General features: G+C 40.0%; 2 protein-coding genes across 2 annotated transcripts in view; one reads left to right on the forward strand and one right to left on the reverse strand.

Annotated features, from left to right (window-relative positions):
* Positions 1-16098: 16098 nt before the first annotated feature.
* Positions 16099-19493, reverse strand: LOC143019848 (uncharacterized). The gene is made up of 2 exons (XM_076175827.1): positions 18723-19493; positions 16099-16119 (listed from the first exon to the last, which is right to left on the reverse strand). The coding sequence occupies exons 1-2, from the start codon at positions 19491-19493 to the stop codon at positions 16099-16101; spliced, it is 792 nt and encodes a 263-aa protein (XP_076031942.1).
* A 178-nt stretch (positions 19494-19671) lies between these two features.
* Positions 19672-22500, forward strand: part of LOC143019849 (uncharacterized) — a 10635-nt gene continuing 7806 nt past the window's right edge. The window contains exon 1 of the mRNA XM_076175830.1: positions 19672-21082. Within this exon, the coding sequence (XP_076031945.1) occupies positions 19672-21082 (1411 nt within the window). The remainder of the gene's footprint in view (positions 21083-22500) is intronic.

Here is a 22500-nt window from a genome sequence, read left to right on the forward strand (position 1 = left end):
TTTCAGTAATCATCCGGATAATATTTATTTATTTATTTATTTATTTATTTATTTATTTAAGAGCTCTTCGGATTTGCAGCCCGGAATTTCTCAACTCAGAAATTGAATCAGTGCGCACTCAAATATTAAAAATAGGCTACCCAGACTGGTTTCTGACAGAAGCCCTCAGCAAAGCCAAAACCAGTCATTTTAGAACAAACAATTCCAACACAAAATTTGTTTGGGATAAATCAAATATCAAACTCCCTTATAACGAATCCATGCATGCCGCATCTAAATTATTACCTAGGAACCAAATCAAGGTCACTTTTAGTTACCCAAATAATATTTTTTAAAAAGTAGTAAATGTCCATCATAGAACATCCAATAAGGACATATCTGGAGTATACAAGATACCATGTCTCGACTGTGATAAAGTGTACTGGGGACAAACGGGACGTGATCTACCCACTAGGATCAAAGAACATAAAAATTCTATACGATACGGCCAAGAAAACTCAGCTGTATTCCTCCATTCTAGCCTTTTAGATCACAGAATAGATTGGAGGAATGCAGCTACAGTGTACAATTCAAATTGTAGTTTCAAAAGAAAAATTATTGAGTCCTCACTAATAAAAAAGTTTCCTAATTATAATACATCCAAAGGTCAATGGTCGCCTGATGCTATAACTAGTATGGCGGTTGACAAGTTCATCTCTACAGGACGTAACGTCCGACCTCACTCGGGGCAAGTGACCTGAGGCTTACTGAGTCCCCCAATGCCCCTTCCTCCTCTGTATATAACCTCTTGCCTATGTACCCTATAATTGTAACTGCTGAAGAGGACCACAGTCAGTGGTCGAAATATACGGTTTTACTCTGTATCTCAGCATATCTTTCTCCGAGAGTGGGTCTAAGTTTTATATATATATATATATATATATATATATATATATATATATATATATATATACAGTATATATATATATATATATATATATATATGTATATATATACATATATACAGTATATATATATATGTATATATATACATACATATATCAAAGGCTTTTTCCCCTTTACACGGGGGGTAGCCAAGAAGAAAAAGGCATAGAAACCACTCCAATTCATTCCATTCCCTACATATTCCACTCCCCTCCATCCCTCTTATCTTGGTACCTCCTGGATGACTGGTCATCCCTCCATACTGTCCACTGCCCTGGGTCAGAAGCAGTGTCGCAAGGCATACAACATCCACAGCAAGGCCGCTTCATAAATTCGGCGACCCCCCTCTCCGTCCCCTCATGCAGAAAAGGAGAAGACGGGGAGAAATCCCTTCGGGCTGCGTCAAATTATTTCTCATATATACTTCTTCACCCCCATCCCCCCACTCCCCCTCATGCATCGCAGCCTCATCTATACACAACCCTTCTCCATTCACCTCTATCTTCTGCCCTCTCCCGTCCTTCCTCAACAGACATTCTTCTCTTTTGTAATGCCCCTTTCATCTCATCCAAGGACGCCCCCTCATATTCACTCCTTCCACCTCTGCCTTCCACACCTCTTTTACTAATCTTTCTTCACTCATTCTTCCCATGTGTCCAAACCATCCTAATACTCTTTCATCAACCTTATCTCTCATCAACCTTATCTACGATTTTCCTTTGCCTTTTGCTGAGATTATTATACAGAACACTCGCTTCACGAGTGCACTGCTGTTGCGGTGGTATTTCACCAGTGCACTCGTGAACCACATAGACAAAGAAGAACATCTACCTAAATGGGATCAAGCAAAGGAAAATCGTAGAAGCTTTGTACATAGCCACCAACAAATGTACGAACAATAGAGTGGGTGATATAAAATTATCGGAGACAATAGCACGGCACGCAGCAAAAGATTGGAAGAAAACGGGACGATTGATCTCCAGAGGCATCCCACGGAGTGTTAGTACGATCAACGCACGAGAGTTAGAGCCCCCTTGAACTCAGACCTATCCTAGTTCATTACCCACACAATTTCTGCATTTACTGCCAGTATTTTCTGTTGTGTAATATTCTTTCTGAAGAAGCACCATAGTGAGAAACTATTTAAAGAATAAACTCTCGTTCTATTTGTGTGTTTTCCCCTCTGCCTCTCTCACAACCTGTCAAGATGTCGTCATATATATATATATATATATATATATATATATATATATATATATATATATATATATATATATATATATATTGGTAGGAGGCCATGTTGTATACATGATTTCAAGAAGTCTAGAGCGACAATGGCGTTGTTGAGTTTATATTGGAGCTTTGATTTCTCTCGTGCAACAAGTTTCTGTGTTGGTGCCAAATAGCTGAGAAGGTGTTCAAAAGACATTAGGTGTGGTTTTCTCTTTTTTAATTTCTCCGATAAGTATTTCGACCTTACTCGGTCATCCTCAGGGAGGGAGTAACAATGGTTGGTGATTAAAGGGTTTAAATACAGGCCGTACATTGGCCGAACACTGGGAGAGGTCATTTCCTGTAGCCGTGATCCGTAGCGCTGCGTACGTGGAAGTAGCAACTTCCTTGTGGATTGTGGAAAGGGGTGTTATTGTTTGTGTTATGTGCGTCTACTGCTTAGGAGTGTGGTTGTGGGCATGAGTTGTATGTTAATGGAAGGTTTCTCGATGTATATGTTCACTGCTTCGGCCGTCTTAAGGCGAAGGGGGTCGTGAGCTTTGTAGATTATTTTAGTGTTTTCGTTTACAGTAGTGTTTGTCTGGTGATGGTGGTTTTGTGTTCTTTTGTCGTGTGTGTTTTGATGGCGCCATTCTGGAGGTGGTATGTGAGTCTTTTGGAGAGGGTCATAGAAGTCATGCCAATGTATGAGGAGGTGCGGTGCTGACAGTCACCGACAGGGCAATCAAACTTATACACGACGTTGACTTCTTGTAGAGGAGGGCTGTTGTTCTTAATATATATATATATATATATATATATATATATATATATGTATATATATATGTGTGTGTGTGTGTGTCTGTGTGTGTGTGTGTGTGTGTGTGTGTGTGTGTGTGTGTGTGTGTGTGTGTGTGTGTGTGTGTGTATGTGTGTGTGTGTGTGTGTGTGTGTGTGTGTGTGTGTGTGTGCACGTGTGCGTGTGTATGTAAATATATATATATATATATATATATATATATATATATATATATATATAATTGACGGAGTGATTGGGAAATATAGAGTTCGAGGCAAAAATCATTGTGGAGAATTGTTGGTGGAGATGTATCTTGAAAGAGAGTTGATGATAGCAAATACAGTGTTTAAGAAGAAAGTCAAGCATAAGTACACATGGGAGAGGGTGGTGGATGGAAGGGTGACAGATAGAGCGTTAATGGACTATATAGTGGTGACCAGGAGTATGGGAGGAAGAGTTAAGCATGTACATCTTCTAAGGGGAGAGAGTGGGGGAATATCATATCATTTCCTGGTGGAAGGTAAATTGAGAGTGGAGAATAGGTGGAAGGAGAGGAAAAGGGCAGAAGGTAGGGAGGTACTTAGAGTGAACTCTTGAATGAGGAAAAAAAAAGGAGAATGAGTATAAGAAGAAGTTGAGAGATGAGTGGGAGAGAGTAAAGGAAGTAGAACTAGGAGTAGAGAAGGAATGGGGATGGTTCAAGGAGGGAGTCATATGGTGTGCAAAGATGGTGTGTGGAACAAGGAGGTCTGGAGGAAATAGAAGGAAGGGTAGTGAGTGGTGGGATGAGGAAACAAAGAAGGGTGTAGAAGAGAAGCAGCAGACATTCATAGATTGGCTACAAATTAGGACGAGGGAATCGTATGAGAGGTACAAAGTAAAGAGAAAGGAACTTAAGCATAAGAGAGAGGAAGCAAAGAGAAGAGCAGATGTGAAATGGGGAAAGAGTATGACAAAAAAAATTGAAAGTAATAAAAAGATGTTTTGGAAGGAATTTATAAAAGGAAGAGGAGGCGAATCAAGTAGAGAAGAAAAAGTACAAGGTGCAGATGGAGAGATGATAATGGAAGAGAAGGCACTGAGAGGAAGGTGGGCAGAGTATTTTAGGGAATTGCAAAATGTGAAGGAGGATAGGGAGGGAAAAGGTAGTCGCAGTGGGAAGCGTTAAGAAAATGATAGTGATAATTGAGGAAAATGGAGGAGAAATAAGGAAGAATGAAGTGAAAGCAGCTGTTAAGATGATGAGAGCCGGTAAGGCACCTGGGTTGGATGGATGCCATGCAGAATGTCTGAGGATCGAAGGTACAGTTATGGTGGACTGGCTGGTGAGGTTAGAGTGCCGGAGGACTGGAGGAGTGCCTGTATAGTTCCGCTTTACAAAGGAAAGGGGGACAAGTGTGAGTGTAGTAGTTACAGAGGGATTAGCTTGTTGAGTGTAGTTGGGAAGGCTTATGGAAGGGTCTTGATTGAGAGGATTAGAAGAGGAACAGAGGGAGTAATTGGTGAGGAACAGTGTGGGTTTAGGACAGGTAGGGGAAGTGTAGATCAGATTTTTGTGGTAAGACAGGTATACGAGAAAGCTATAGGAAAATGTTAGGATGTTTTTTGGGGCTTTTATGGATCTGGAAGAGGCTTACGACAGGGTAGACAGGAAGGCACTGTGGGAGGAACTGCAAATATATGGGATAGGAGGAAAGCTGTTAAGAACAGTCAAGAGTTTTTTATGAGAGTATTAGAGCTTGCGTTAGGATTAGAAAAGGAGAGAGTAAATGGTTTGAGGTAAAGGTGGGACTTCGTCCGGGGTGTGTTATGTCGCCCTGGCTGTTCAATCTTTACATGTATCGGGTGGTGCGAGAGGTGAATGCTAGGGTAGTGGGTCAGGGGTTGTAGATGATTAAAGAAAATTGAGAAAAGTGGGAGATGAGCCAGTTGTTGTTTGCTGACGACACTGCGCTTGTAGCAGGATCAGAGGAGGGATTGAGGAAGTTAGGGACAGAGTTTGAGAAGGTGTGTGAAAGAAGGAAGCTGAAGATAAATGTGAGCAAAAGTAAGGTGGTGAGATATATAAGGAGAGAGAGTGACAGTAGGCTGGAAGTAAGCATTAAGGGTGAGAAACTGGAGGAAGTGGATAGTTTTAGATACTTGGGTGCGAATGTGACAGGAAAGGGAGGAGTAGGGGTGGAGGTAGAATGTAGATTGAGAGAAGCGAGTAAATACCTTGGTGGATTAAAAAGTGTAATGAGGAATAGACATCTGGGAATAGATGCTAAGAAGAGATTATATGAAGGAGTGATTGTGCCAACAGGATTATACGGGGCAGAAACATGGAACATGAGAGAGGAAGACAGAAGGTGTTTGGATGAGTTTGAGATGAAATGTCTGAGAAGTATGATAGGGGTTACTAGGCTAGATACAGTGAAAAATGAGGAGGTGAGAAGGAGAACAGAGGAGGAAAGGGAGCTGGGAGATAGGGTTGATGAAAGAGTATTAGGATAGTTTGGACACATGGGAAGAATGAATGAAGAAAGATTAATAAAAGAAGTGTGGAAGGCGGAGGTGGAATGAGTGAATATGAGGGGCCGTCCTGGGATGAGATGGATGGATGGGTTGAAAGGGGCATTACAAAAGAGAGGAATGTCTGTAGAGGAGAGACGGGAGAGGACAGAAGATAGAGGAGAATTGAGAAGGGTTGTTTATAGATGAGGCTGCGATGCATGAGGGGGAATGGGTGGGGGATGGGGGGTGAGGAAGTATGTATGAGAAAAAAAATTACACAGCCCGAAGGGATTTCTCCCCGTCGTCTCCTTTTCTGTATGAGGGGAAGGGGGGGGGGGTCGCCGAACTTATGAAGCAGCCTTGCTGTGGATGTGCTGTGTCCTGCGACACTGCTTCTGACCCAGGGCAGTGGACATGATGCAGGGATGCCGCGTCATTCAGGAGGTGCCAAGATAGTAGGGAGGGAGGAGGGTGGAGGGGAGTGGAATATATGGAAAATGAAATGGGTGGGAATGATTTCCATGCCTTTTTCTTTTTGGATACCCCCCATGTAAGGGGAAAAAAGCCTTTGGTATATGTATGTACCTTTATATACGTATTTATTTCTTCTTTTGCTTTGGCAACGTGGTTCATTCAGTGTAAAAGGATTTACGTATACGTATTATATTATGGACCTATCTTGTCAATCTTAGGACCTTATTAACGTTAAATTTGGGGAAATTGCAATTTTTCTTGGGTTTCGTATTCAGCCCGCAATAGTGTGGAAAATCAAGTTGGTCACCTGTGCGACACGCGTGTTGACTAAAATTGCGTGGGATCGTAGATTTTGGCAACAGCGTTCAAGCGTTCTCTTACGTATGTATTAATGTATAGACATTAATATAAAATCCTTTAAGTTTCTTCTTGTAACAAAGATTGACAAGGTAATATTATCATATATTATTTGTATGTCCATTTCTGTAAAGAATATGTCCATGTATATATTCTAAATCCTTGATGTTCATTGCCTCTGGCGACATTTGGCAGGTCTTTTGTTGGCTCGCCGTAAAGTATATACATTAGTCGTGTAACTGTCTTCATTGACTCTGTTCATTTTCACGGAGTCCCTGCTATACCCCCTTTTTTATTTTCTGGCCTATACTTAATTTTTCCCCTTTGCTGGACTTAGAATTCTTTTGCAAGTCTTTGAATTTCTCGACTTTGTATATTTACGTAAACCTTTTGTAGGACTTAGTATTCCTTTTTTGATAGTCGATATCTCTCTCGACCTTGTATATTTACGAATGTCTTTGTAGGACTCTGTATTCTTTGTAAGTCGATATATTTCTCGACTTAGTATATTTACATATGTCCTGGCAACTTTAGCCGTTTATTTTCTACAGGTCTCATTGACTTGTTCTTATATATTTTGTTTTAGCAAATCTTTTGATATTGTAATCATTTCTATGTATGAATTTTTATAACTTTGTGCTCGCTTAGCGACCTCTATTTTTTTATCTTGTGTATTTATCTATTTATTTATTTGTTTATTTTTGAGTAGAAAATAATTATTTCTTTTATTAGAACTCAGAGTTTTTTGAGCCTGGCTCTTCCTCCCTAGTCGTCGCAGAGAGAAGAGAGAGAGAGAGGGAAAAAAAAAGTGGCGACCTTGCCAGTATCGAAGGATAGAAGGAAGCCGGCGGATTTAACCCTCAAGTCCGGTAAGATGGAGTTTAATCTCCGAGATTTCTTTGAGTCCCGAGACATTAGGGCTCTGCTAAGTGCAGACGTTTCACAGTTGCTAGAGATAGGAGATAGCCTAGAGTTGGATTTGAGTGGATATAGTGATAAGGCAGATTTACTTAGAGTAGTGGTATCCCAGTTAATTGAGAGGAATTTGTTACCCCCCGAGGCTATTCTATATACCCGTCTCCTTAGATCAGAGGAATCAGAACTGAGGTTAAGGCTTAGAAAAATGGAATTGCAAATTGAAGAGTGGAGGCTCAGAATGGAGCTAGAGATGAAAGCTAAGGAGGACGAGACGAAAATTAAGTTGGCTGAAGTTGAATTAAGTAGAGCAGGGTTGAATTCTGGAAATAGTTCTTTCTCACCTAGAGATTTTGATGTCACTAGATACATTAAATTAGTTCCCCCATTTATCGGACAAATAACCGTAGACTTTATTTGTGCAATTTGAAAAAATTGCAACTCGACTCAAAATCCCACAAAAATAGTGGACTATGTTAATGCAGTCTCGGTTCATAGGAAAGGCCCAACAGATATATTCTTCTCTTCCTCTGAGTGAAAACTCGTACATACATACATACATATATATACCAACGCTTTTTTCCCCTTACAAGGGAGGTAGCCAAAAAGGAAAAGGCATAAAATCATTCCCACCCATTCCATCCCTGAATTCACTCCACACTCCTCCACCCTCCCTCTTATCTTAGCACCTCCTAGATGACGGGTCATCCCTCCATCCTGTCCCCTGCCCTGGGTCAGAAGTAGTGTCGCGAGACACAGCACATCCACAGCAAGGCCGCTTCATTAAATCGGTGACTCCCTTCTCTGTCCCCCCATTGCATAAAAGGAGAAGACGGGGAGAAATCCCTTCGGGCTGCGTCAAATGTTGCTCACACATACTACCTCACCCCCAATCCCCCCGCCCATTCCACCTCATGCATCACAACATCATCTATATACAACCATTCTCCATTCATCCCTGTCTTCTGTCCTCTCCCAACCTTCCTCAACAGACATTCCCCTCTTTCCCAAAGCCCCCTTTACCCCTACCATCCACCTCATCCTAGGACGTCCCCTCATGTTCACTCTCTCCACATCTGCCTTCCATACCTCTTTTACAAGTCTTTCTTCACTCATTCTTTCCATGTGTCCAAACCATCCTAATACTCTTTCATCAACCCTATCTCCCAGCTCCCTTTCCACCCCTGTTCTCCTCCTCACCTCCTCATTTCTCACTCTATCTAGCCTAGTAACCCCTATCATACATCTCAGAGACCTCATCTCAAATACACTCAAATTCTCTCTTCCTCTGTTATGTTCCATGTTTCTGCCCCATACAGTGCTGTTGGCACAATCACTCCTTCATACAGTCTCCTCATAGCATCCATTCCCAAATGTCTATTCCTCATTACACTTTTTAATCCACCAAGACATTTACTCGCTTCTACCTCCACCTTCACTCCACCTTTTCCTGCTACATTTGCACCCAAGTATCTAAAACTATCCACTTTCTCCAGTCGCTCTCCCTTAATGCTCACTTCCAATCTACTGCCACTTTCACCGCTTGTACATCTCATCACCTTACTTTTACCCACATTTAACTTAAGCTTTCTTCTATCACACACTCTCCCAAACTCTGTCACCAATTTCCTCAATCCCTCCTCCGATCCTGCCACAAGCGCAGTGTCGTCCACAAACAACAGCTGGCTCACCTCCCACTTTTCTCCATTTTCTTTAACCATTTCCAATACCTGACCCACTACCCTCGCATTTACCTCTCGCATCCATGTATAAGTTGAACAGCCAGGGCGACATAATGCATCCTTGACGAAGTCCCACCTTTACCTCGAACCACTAGCTCTCTCCATTTCTAATCCTGACACAAGCTCTATTACCCTCATAAAAACTCTTGACAGCTCATAGAAGCTTTCCTCCTATCCAGTAAATCCGCAAAACCTCCCACAGTGCATTCCAGTCTACCATGTCGTAAGCCTTTTCCAGATCCATAAAAGCCCAAAAAATATCCTAATATTTTCCTATAGCTTTCTCAACTATCTGTCTTACCACAAAAATCTGTTCTACACAACCTCTACCCTTCCTAAATCCACACTGTTCCTCACCAATTACTTCCTCTGTTCCTCTCCTAATCTTCTCAATCAAGATCCTCCCATAAGCCTTCCCAACTATACTTAACAAGCTAATCCCTCTGAAACTACTACATTCACACTTGTCCCCTTTTCCCTTGTAAAGTAGAACTATACAGGCACTCCTCTAGTCCTCCGGCACTCTACCCAAACATTGAATAACCTCACCAGCCAGTCCACATCACTGTATCTCATTTTTTAGACATTCTGCATGGCATCCATGCAGACCAGGTACCTTACCTGTTTTCATCATCTTAACAACTGCCTTCACCTCATCCTTCCTTATTTCTCCTCCTTTTTCCTCACTCATCACTCTCATTTTCTTAGAATTTCCCATTGCAGCTATCTTTCCCTCCCTATCCTCCTTCACATTCAGCAACTCCCTAAAATATTCTGCCCATCTTCCACTTACTGCCTTCTCTTCCATTATCATCTCTCCATCTGCACCTTTTACCTTTTCTTCTCTACTTGATTCGCCTCCTCTTCCTCTCTTATTTTCTTTCCAAAACATCTTTTTATTACTTTAAAAATTTTCTGTCATACTCATACCCCACTTCACATCTGCTCTCCTCTTTGCCTCCTTTACCTTTTGCTTTGATTCTATTTACTTTTCTTTGTACCTCTCATATGACTCCCTCGTCCTATTTTGTAATCAATCTGTGAAAGCTCACTTCTTCTCTTCTACAACCTTCTTTGTTTCCTCATCCCACCATTCACTACCCTTCCTTCTATTTCCTCCTATCCTTCTTGTTCCACACACCATCTTTGCACACTTTGTGATTCCCTCCTTGAACCATCCCCATTCCTCCTCCACTCCTAGCTCTACTCTATCCTTCACTCCCTCCCACTCCTCCTTCATCTTCTTCTTGTACTCCTTCTTCTTTTCCTTTTCCTTTAAAGAGTTAACTCTAAGCACTTTCCTACCTTTTGTCCCTTTTCTCTTTCTCCATCTATCCTCCACTCTCAACTTACCTTCCACCAAAAAATTATATGATATTCCCCCACCCTCTCCCCTTAGCACATGTACATCCTTATCTCTTCCTATCATAATCCTATTTATCACTACATAATCCATTAACGCTCCATCTACCACCCTTCCTTCCACCACCCTCTCCAATGTGTACTTATGCTTGACTTTCTTTCGAAACACTGTATTTGCTATCACCAACTCTCGTTCTAGACACATTTCACCATCAACTCTCCACTACGATTCATTCCTGGAACTCCCCATTTCCCAACCACTCCATCAATTGGATCATTTCCTACCCTAGCATTAAGGTCTCGCAGTACTATTACATTGACATTTCTTCCTAAATCCTCTATGCACTCATTTAAATCTATCCAAAAAGCCCCCCTTTCTTCTACACTCTTCTCAATGCCAGGCCCATATGCACTTACAAAAACCCACATCTCCTTTCCTAGTTTCACCTTCATCCACATTATCCTTGAGGAAACCTCCTTCCGCTCCACTATACGGTTACTTATCTCTTCACTTAGTAGTATAGCCACCCCTTCCCTCCCTCGCCCTCCCTGCACTCCTGATAACATCCCACTTACCCTCCCAAACTTACACTCGCCCTTCCCTCTCAACTTAGTTTCACTCAAAGCCAATACATCCATTTTTCTTCTGATAAACATACTACCTATCTCTTCCCTTGTACTCTCATGTGTACCACATCCATGCACATTAAAAGACCCAAACCTTAGGATGCTGGTCGGAAAACTCCTAGACCCTCTTATGCCTTTACTCTTTTTAGGAATGTCCACTGTGGGGCTAAAAGGAGAAGGATGCCTAGTTCCAATCCCCGTACCTTTTTTCTCGCCTCCTACGATCCAAGTGAAAATACTTGGTGGCAGTATTCTTTTCCCCCACCACAGGAAAGGTAGGCGAAAAAGGAAATGAATATTCAGAGAAATTGTACAGGACAGTAACAAGGGGTTGGGGAACAGATTACGAATTGCGATAGAAGAGAAATTGGAGGAAGGTCAGTATGGCTTCAGACCAGAAAGAGGAAATACAGATCAGATTTTCACAACTAGTATCATAATGGTGAAGAGTTGAGAATGGGATAAAAATATTTATATTGTTTTTATCAATCTTGAAAAAGTATTTGATCGAGTGCCCCGAAATAAACTATGGGAAATTCTATCTGATCCTGTTTATAGGGTAGAACCCAAGCTTACCAGAGCAATAAGAAGCCTGTACAGAAGCTGTGAAAAGTGCTGCGTGAACTCAAAAAGGAGAAGAAATTTGGTTTACTATACCTACAAGGGGTTTAACAGAGTGGAGCAATGTCACCAATGATTTTTGTCTTATATGTGGACAAATGCATAAAAGCTATAGAGAATGACGAAGAGACTACAACTTTAGCTTATGTTGATGATATTGCCCTCCTGGAAATAACTCCTGTTAGACTAGAGGCAGCAATCGACAGACGGAACAAGACCCTTAAAACACATGGATATGAAAATAAAGAAGGATAAAACAGAAATCATGATGGTTTTGAGAGACAATATTTAAATAACTATAGAGAGATTCTGAATAAAGTGAGTGGAAAATTTCAAGTATTTAGGAGTAAATATTAATGAAAAATGTGATATGGAAATAGAAATTACAAAGAAACCATAGCTACAATAACAACTTAAGATTTCTATACATTGCTAAAGGAGAAAATATTCCCATCAAAGTAAAAGTTATTATCTACAAAACAATTCTAAAGCCAGTGTTAACCTATGGCTCAGAATCCTGGACACTGACAGCAAAACTAAAGAGTAAACTCCAAGCAGCTGAAATGAGAGTTTTATGTCTAATCAAAGGTGTAAATAGGAGAGACTGTACAAGAAATATTGATACCCAGATTGAACTATGTAGAATCAATAATAATATTTGTGGATAAAAATCAACTGAGGTGGTATAGACATTTGAGAATGAGCATGGAAAGATGTCCACCACAGTATTACCACTGGACACTGGGAGGGAGTCGACTGGTGGGAAGACCCAAGAAGAGGTGAAGAGATGGAATCAGAAGTTACAGAAAGAACAGGGGAGAACATAAGGGCAGTTGAAGATGAGAGATACAGAGATCGTTCCCAATGGAGAAACTTCGTGAGGCATCACAGCTGACAGAGCAACCACCCTACCTGGGGTATGGCGAGAGAGGTGAGAAAGTAACCCAGGGATTTTACCCAAAATCGTCAGGTCACGGATTCGCTCCAAACTTACCTCAGAGTTAGAGAGAGATGGGCACAGTGCACTGCAAGGTACATACACATGAGCAACCTGGACCCATGGACGTGCTGGTGGCAACCATCGAAATTTGATATTTTTTCTCCAATTTTTCACATTACCACCTCCATACGAAAGTGTTAAAATTCCGGTTCTAAAGGCGTATAACTTAGTCCCAGATGCATATAGGTTAAAATACCGAAACTTTAAGAAATTGCTTCATGCAATATTTGTAGAGTTTGCGGCGATGCAAGAATGCCTCCTAGATAAATGGTGTTCTGCTAGTGAAGTTGATTCTCTAGAGAAATTTCGAGAGTTAATCTTAGTGGAACAGTTTAAATCCCAACTAGACTCAGATCTTAGTGTTTATCTAGAAGTACAGAGACCGAACAGTTTATCTAAAGCTGTTATATTAGTAGAAGAGTATGACCTGACTCACTCCAACAAATACAAAACAGCAGAAACTGACAACCTAAAGAGGACTACTTATAATACAAATACTAAGAGTACACCCACTCTGAGTTCAAAACCTGAAATTCCTCACACTAACCCTAAAAAGTCCTACCCAAACTACCAAGACAGACATTGCACTTGGTGTAACAGACACGGACATACAGTCTCTACCTGTTTCAAGAAACAAGGTAAATCCATGCAGACTAACAAAAGGTCAACATTAACTAATAAGAGCGTATCTGATAGTCTGACCCAAGTAAAACCCGCTAGTCCTCTCAAAGCTACGCCATTAGAACTAACTTTCAAACCTCCGGGTTTATCTAGTAATGCTAGCCTCACATGTGGTTATAAGAATGTCGTAGATCCATATTTCCTCCCATTTATTTCTACAGGAACAATATCCACAACAGAATATGATACTCCTATACAAGTGTCCATTCTTAGAGGTACAGCAGCTAAACAAAGTCTCATGCTGGCTCAGACTCTTACTGATCCTCAACTTACTTACATTCTTATGTACTCCTAGATGGAATAGGTGGATCCCGTAAATGTCCTTTGCATAAGATATATCTAACATCCGATTTAGTCACAGGTCCTGTTGAAGTAGCGGTAATAGACTCGTTGCCAGTTCCAGGGATCCAGTTACTTTTAGCTAACGACCTTGCAGGTAGTAAAGTAACCTTGCCCATTGTTACAGAAACCCCTAACCTTGTTCTAGATTCTCCTCTTGAAGACATTGATCTTTATCCTGCCTGTGCAGTAACTCGGTCCCAGGGTAGAAAGGTAGTTGAAGAAGACCCCTTCAATTTAACATGCTTATTTTCCTCAGAGCCAGAGACATTAACCAGTACAGATCCTCTCCCCTTAACTAGAGAAAATTTGTTAAAGGAATAGAAGAGCGATGAGACTCTTGTCCCGATTTTTTAAAAAGCTGCCACTGAGGCAGAAGTTAATGACACTGACAGAGGTCATTACATTCGTAAAGGTGTGTTAATGCATAAATTCCGCCCGGCAGGTACCCCAGCTAACCAAACCTATGAAGAGATACACCAAATTGTTGTCCCCACTTCCTACAGAGAGAAAGTCTTAATTTTGGCCCACTCTTCCGCTTTATCAGGTGTCAGGAAGACCCAAAAAAGAGTAAGTGTTCATTTCCATTGGCCTACATTAGTCAAAGATGTCACTGAGTATTGTCGTGCTTGCCCCTAATACCAACTGGTAGGAAAAAGTAACAAAACTATTCCTGTAGCTCCTTTACACCCTATTCCCGCCATAGGAGAGCCTTTTTCAAAAATTTTGATAGATGTTGTGGGACCCTTTCCTCCATCTAAGAAAGGCTTCAAATATATTCTCACCATTATGTGTTCAGCAACCAGGTTTCCCGAGGCTATTCCCCTCAAAGATACTAAAGCAAAAACAGTAATCAAATCACTGTTGAAGTATCTAACATTAGTTAGTTTCACTGATGTGATCCAAAGTGATCAATGAAGTAATTTCCTTTCTAAAACTTTTAAGGATATTTTATATCAAATGGGTGTCATTCACACCACCTCCTCATCTTATCATCCTCAGTCTCAAGGCGCCTTGGAAAGATTCCACGGCACCTTGAAAAGTATGATCAGCAAGTTTCTACAAGAACAGAAGAAGGATAGGGGAGAAGTTCGTGGTCCTCTCAAGATGGTAAAAGAGAAGTGGATGGAAGAAGAAGTCCAAGTTCCGTCGCTTCAATATCTCTCCCAAATTCAAGAAAGACTGGTAACTGCCTGGAAGATTGCCAGAGAGAATCTGGAAAATTCTCAGAAAGTAATGAAGGTAAAGTATGATCGCAAAGCTAAACCACGTAGTTTTTCTCCAGGAGACCAAGTACTGGTCTACCTCCCAGTACCAGGTGAGCCCCTTATGGCCAAGTACCAAGGGCCTTATACTATTTTAGAAAAGGCCAGTAGCTTAAACTACATTATTCAAACTCCAGAGAAAAGAAAAACGAAAAGGTTAGTCCATGTAAATAATATTAAACCCTTCTACCACAGAGTATCTATTGCCAGCTATGCTACTGTTGGTGTAGAAGAGATGGAGAGATTTTTCCCTCACCCAGAACAGCCTCTTCAAAACCCCAAAATATTAGAGGACCTCGACTCTAAGGTAAACCACTTGGAACTTTATCAGCAATGTTCATTGAAGGAACTATTACTCAAGTTCCCTTTCCTATTCACTGATAGTCCAAGACAAACAGATATAGTTAAACATGAGATTAATTTGATCTCGAAGGAGCGTAAAGAGGTAAATTCTTTGATTAATCAAGATATTATAGAACCATCACACAGTCCTTGGAGTTTACCATGTATTTTGATTCCCAAGTCTAATAAGACTTTCAGGTTAGTAGTTGACTTCCGAAAGGTAAATGAGAAAACTAAGGCTGATGCTTATCCCTTACCTCCACCCTGATGCGAAGGAAATTACATCCTTCGTGACACCTGACGTCTTATATCATTTCAATGTATGGCCATTTGGGTTAAGAAACTTGCCTGCAACCAATCAATGTTTGATAAACACTCTTATTACAGGTTTGCCAGGAGTAAGGAGTTACTTAGATGATATAATCATCTCCAGTAACTCGTGGTAGGAGCATTTAACCCAACTTTATACTTTCCTCAACAGAGTTGATAAAGCTCGCCTGACCTTGAACTTGGCCAAGAGTGAGCTTGGGCAAGCCCAGGTGGCTTATTTGGGACATGCAGTCGGAAACTCCATGATTCGCCCCCTTGACATCAAAGTTAAGGCCATTACCAACCTACCTAGACCCACTAACCGCAGGGGACTAAGAAGAATAGTAGGTATGTTTGGTTATTATCGACGTAATTGAAAAAAAAGCAGAGATAGCAGAGCCCCTGACCAATCTTCTGAGAAAGGACCAACGGTGCCAGTGGACCCCGACATACGATCGGGCCTTCGCGCATCTAAAATTCCTATTAAAGCATAGTCCAGTGCTGATAACCCCAGACTATACTCTCCCCTTTCATCTTTATACAGATGCCAGTGAAGTAGGGATAGGTGCTGCTCTACTACAGGAGCGTCACGTGGTTCATTCAATGTATAAGGATTTATGTATATGTATTATCTTATGGACCTATCTTGTCAATCTAAGGACCTGATTAACGTAATATTTGGGGAAATTGCAAATTTTCTTGGGTTTCGTATTCAGCCCGCAATAATGTGGAAAATCAAGTTGGTCACCCGTGGGACGCGCGTGTTGACTAAAATTGCGTGGGGTCGTAGATTTTGGCAACAGCGTTCCACCTTCCTTTTACATATGTATTAATGTGTAGACATTTATATAAAGACCTTTAAATTTCTTCTTGTAACTAAGATTGACAAGGTAACATTATTATATATCATTTGTATGCCCATTTTTATAAAGAATATGCCCATGGATATATTCTAAATCCTTGATATTCATTGCCTCTGGCGACATTTGGCAGCTCTTTTGTTGGGAAAGTATATATATTAATCATGTAACTGTCTTCATTGACTCTGTTCCTTTTCACGGAGTCCCTGTTATACCCCCCCTTTTTATTTTCTGGCTGGACTAAGAATTCTTTTGCAAGTCGTTGAATTTCTCGACTATATATATTTACGAATGTCTTTGTAGGACTCTGTATTCTTTGTAAGTCGATAAGTTTCTCGTCTTTGTATATCTACGAATGTCTTTATAGGACTCTGTATTCTTTGTAAGTCGATATATTTCTCGACTTTGTATATTTACATTTGTCCTGGCGACTTTAGCCGTTTATTTTCTACAGGTCTCATTGACTTGTTCTTATATATTTTGTTTTGGCAAATCTTTTGATCTTGTGATAATTTTTATGTAGGAAATTTTTATAACTCTGTACTCGCTTGGCGACCTTTATCTTTTGATCTTGTTTATTTATTTATTTATTGATTTTTCATTTACTTTTGAGAAGGAAATAATTAATCTTTTATTAGAACTCAGATTTTTTTAACCTAGCTCCTCCTCGCTAGTCATCACAATATATATATATATATATATATATATATATATATATATATATATATATATATATATACATATATATTATGGGAAAGGTGGAGGGGGAAACACGGGTCTTTATCTGATTATCGAGTTTATTCCTGACCGGTTTCGCTTACAATAGCTTCTTCAGAGGAGTGTTACTCTGGGTCGAAGTTGGCGGTGTATATAGTGAGTCAGGCCCACGTTCCCTCCTTGTGGAATGGTTGGTGGCTGGTTCCAGTACATGTCAAACAGCACCGGTACAATATGATAATAGTAATATAATAATAATACAACACAACACGATCTATGATACAATATACAATATAAATTATAATATATAATGTAATATACCAAATCATATCATGGTATATCACATTATAATACAACATAATAATTAGCATCGATACATAATCAATAATAATAAGAATAAATATGAAAATAAATGTCATCGTGATATTTTGTCACCGTGTTATGTCTGAGTTGTCCTGGGCGTCTTTCATTCCGTCCACTCCATTTCTCCCATCTCCCGGCCCGTGCTGTGTCCGGCAGTCATGTGTGATGTTTCAACTGTTCCAGTATGACACCTCAAACAGCATCGGTATAACATATGATAATAATAATAATAGTACTAATAATAATAATAATAATAATAATAATAATAATAATAATAATACTGTAAAAATAATAACATACAATATAATATATAATAATGCAATATAATTATATTACAGTATAATAACATAACATAATACTAATAATTAGTATCGATACAGAATGCATAATAAAATAATGAGAATAAAACATGATTTTTGATCAACGAAATGTCACCGTGATGTTTTGTCCTTGTATATAATCCCCGCGTTACGTCGGAGCTGTCCTGGGGCGTCTTTCTATATTTGCATATTTCGCCGTGTATTCTGTCCACTTAATACTTCCTACTTTTTGGTTTATGTTGGGTTTAGTGGCTATGTGTAATGCTTCAACCGTTTTTCTTCTTCTCTTTGTTAATCCTTTTTCCATCACTTCTGATTGTAGCCAATCGGGCATATGACCTTCTTGTTCTATATGACCCACCATCGCGTTGGAAAGCCTGTGGTATTTTAAGTCTGCTTTGTGCTCTTTTATTCTGGTCATAAGCCCTCTGTGGGTCTCGCCATAGTAAGATTTATCACATTTGCTGCATGGTATCCTATATACAACACTTAGGTCGTTAATTGTTTGTGTAGTTGTTGTTGTTGTTACTAGATTTTTAAGTTTCTTTCCTGCCTCGCTGATTATTTCTAGACCTAATGGTCGTATTGCATCCCCCAGTGTTTGTGAAAAATCGGAGCCTGGTACGAGAAGGTATTTAGTTTCTTTCTTGACCACTTTCTCTTTTCGTTGCCTGATACTTTTTGCTTTTCTCAAAGATGTGGATATTAGCGCCTCTGGATATTGTAGCGCTCTGAAGGTATTCGTAATATGTAGAATTTCTTCGCTTAGAAATTCATTACTGCATATCCTTAGTGCTCTGAGAAAAAACCCAATTATTATTCCTATTTTGGTCCGTTCGTTGTGTGCGCTGTAGAAGTGTATTAAATCGTCTTTGTTTGTGGGTTTTCTGTAAACTTTGAAGAGTACTTTGTTTTCTTGTCTGTGTATTTCTGTGTCTAGAAATGGTAGGCGACCTAGAGACTCATTCTCCATGGTGAATTGAATATTATCGACTACCTCATTGAGTTTAGACAAAATATCACTGGTGTTGTTTTCCGCTGGAAAAATGAGTAGGCAGTCATCCACGTATCGAAACCAATGTGCATCTTTAGGGATAATTTTGAGATAATGGTCTCTTTCTAGCATCTCTAAATATAGAGATGCAGCCACTGCACTTAATGGAGACCCCATAGGGAGGCCGTCCAAAAGGTGATATTCCTGGTCTTTGTATCTAAATGAACGGAACCTAATGCATTTTTCTACTAGCTGCATGTAATCCCTTTTGCAAATTGGTAATTTGTCATCATCAATGGTTTTTAAAGATTCTTTTATTGCGCTGATGGCGCCTGTTACGGATACATTAGTGAATAAGGATGTTATATCATAGCTTACTAACCTTTTTCCTGAGAAGTCTACGTTGTCAAGTTTATTAATTAGGTCTGCTGAATTACGGAGGTTTGTACTGCTTATGCTACCAAGGGCAGATGATAGTGGTTTTGCTAGAATCTTCGCCAACTTATGCGGGGCGCTTCCAATGCCTGAAGTGATGGGCCTCAGTGGAATTTCTGGTTTATGGATCTTGGGTAAACCTTTCATAGATGGTACCTTGGGGTTTTCTTCTAAAAGGTGAAATAGTTTCTTGCCTTTTTCGGTTCTCTTTAAAATATTTCTCGTAGATTTATTGAAGTATTCTGCTTCTTTCTTCGCTGTGCCGTCGCGTTGCTTGTTATATGTGTGTGTGTCGGACAAGAGTTCTTCCATTTTCCGGGTGTAGTCTGATTTATCCATGATGACTATTCCCCCTCCTTTGTCTGCCGATGTGATCAGAATGTCATCGTTGTCTTGAAGTTCTCGTAGTGCCCGCGTGTATCTTCTAGGGATGGTTGACTCGCGTTTTTGGGCGGCCAGTGAGCAGCATAATATTATACCCTGTTTGAACCCGTTTTCTAACTCGCTGTCTGGTGGAATGGGTGGTCATGGCGTCTCTGAGGACGAGTTTAATCTCAGGAAGAAGTTGAAGAGTATACAGAACAGAGATAGGTTCCTAAAGGACTGCATCGAAGAACAAGTACTACCCCGATCAGCGCCAAAACACCTTCATCACCCACACAAACCTTTCAGCAACACAGCCAGGGAATATCTCAAAGAAGCCAGAGAGACCCTCCGAAACGAAGCAGAAGAAACCAGAAGCCTTATGAAGAACATTCACATGCCACACAGCCTTGTCCTTAGACTCACAGACGAAGACCAACACCAGAAGATGAGGCTCCAAGAAGAACTGACACGCCTATGCAACAACAGTCGGTGGAAAGAAGTAGGGAGACGCGAGCTGATTACAAACCTCTCATCGTTCAGTTTAACACAGACACAGGAAGAGGCCCTCTCTCTCGGATTGAAATTCAGCACGGGCATCAACCACAAGTCCACAATTGATTATGTAGAAAAGAACTACAATTGGAAAGACAGCGAGTTAGAAAACGGGTTCAAACAGGGTATAATATTATGCTGCTCACTGGCCGCCCAAAAACGCGAGTCAACCATCCCTAGAAGATACACGCGGGCACTACGAGAACTTCAAGACAACGATGACATTCTGATCACATCGGCAGACAAAGGAGGGGGAATAGTCATCATGGATAAATCAGACTACACCCGGAAAATGGAAGAACTCTTGTCCGACACACACACATATAACAAGCAACGCGACGGCACAGCGAAGAAAGAAGCAGAATACTTCAATAAATCTACGAGAAATATTTTAAAGAGAACCGAAAAAGGCAAGAAACTATTTCACCTTTTAGAAGAAAACCCCAAGGTACCATCTATGAAAGGTTTACCCAAGATCCATAAACCAGAAATTCCACTGAGGCCCATCACTTCAGGCATTGGAAGCGCCCCGCATAAGTTGGCGAAGATTCTAGCAAAACCACTATCATCTGCCCTTGGTAGCATAAGCAGTACAAACCTCCGTAATTCAGCAGACCTAATTAATAAACTTGACAACGTAGACTTCTCAGGAAAAAGGTTAGTAAGCTATGATATAACATCCTTATTCACTAATGTATCCGTAACAGGCGCCATCAGCGCAATAAAAGAATCTTTAAAAACCATTGATGATGACAAATTACCAATTTGCAAAAGGGATTACATGCAGCTAGTAGAAAAATGCATTAGGTTCCGTTCATTTAGATACAAAGACCAGGAATATCACCTTTTGGACGGCCTCCCTATGGGGTCTCCATTAAGTGCAGTGGCTGCATCTCTATATTTAGAGATGCTAGAAAGAGACCATTATCTCAAAATTATCCCTAAAGATGCACATTGGTTTCGATACGTGGATGACTGCCTACTCATTTTTCCAGCGGAAAACAACACCAGTGATATTTTGTCTAAACTCAATGAGGTAGTCGATAATATTCAATTCACCATGGAGAATGAGTCTCTAGGTCGCCTACCATTTCTAGACACAGAAATACACAGACAAGAAAACAAAGTACTCTTCAAAGTTTACAGAAAACCCACAAACAAAGACGATTTAATACACTTCTACAGCGCACACAACGAACGGACCAAAATAGGAATAATAATTGGGTTTTTTCTCAGAGCACTAAGGATATGCAGTAATGAATTTCTAAGCGAAGAAATTCTACATATTACGAATACCTTCAGAGCGCTACAATATCCAGAGGCGCTAATATCCACATCTTTGAGAAAAGCAAAAAGTATCAGGCAACGAAAAGAGAAAGTGGTCAAGAAAGAAACTAAATACCTTCTCGTACCAGGCTCCGATTTTTCACAAACACTGGGGGATGCAATACGACCATTAGGTCTAGAAATAATCAGCGAGGCAGGAAAGAAACTTAAAAATCTAGTAACAACAACAACAACTACACAAACAATTAACGACCTAAGTGTTGTATATAGGATACCATGCAGCAAATGTGATAAATCTTACTATGGCGAGACCCACAGAGGGCTTATGACCAGAATAAAAGAGCACAAAGCAGACTTAAAATACCACAGGCTTTCCAACGCGATGGTGGGTCATATAGAACAAGAAGGTCATATGCCCGATTGGCTACAATCAGAAGTGATGGAAAAAGGATTAACAAAGAGAAGAAGAAAAACGGTTGAAGCATTACACATAGCCACTAAACCCAACATAAACCAAAAAGTAGGAAGTATTAAGTGGACAGAATACACGGCGAAATATGCAAATATAGAAAGACGCCCCAGGACAGCTCCGACGTAACGCGGGGATTATATACAAGGACAAAACATCACGGTGACATTTCGTTGATCAAAAATCATGTTTTATTCTCATTATTTTATTATGCATTCTGTATCGATACTAATTATTAGTATTATGTTATGTTATTATACTGTAATATAATTATATTGCATTATTATATATTATATTGTATGTTATTATTTTTACAGTATTATTATTATTATTATTATTATTATTATTATTATTATTATTATTAGTACTATTATTATTATTATCATATGTTATACCGATGCTGTTTGAGGTGTCATACTGGAACAGTTGAAACATCACACATGACTGCCGGACACAGCACGGGCCGGGAGATGGGAGAAATGGAGTGGACGGAATGAAAGACGCCCAGGACAACTCAGACATAACACGGTGACAAAATATCACGATGACATTTATTTTCATATTTATTCTTATTATTATTGATTATGTATCGATGCTAATTATTATGTTGTATTATAATGTGATATACCATGATATGATTTGGTATATTATATTATATATTATAATTTATAT

This window comes from Oratosquilla oratoria, chromosome 38, assembly GCF_046742065.1.
Source record: "Oratosquilla oratoria isolate Oo_2021 chromosome 38, ASM4674206v1, whole genome shotgun sequence".
NCBI lineage: Eukaryota > Metazoa > Arthropoda > Malacostraca > Stomatopoda > Squillidae > Oratosquilla > Oratosquilla oratoria.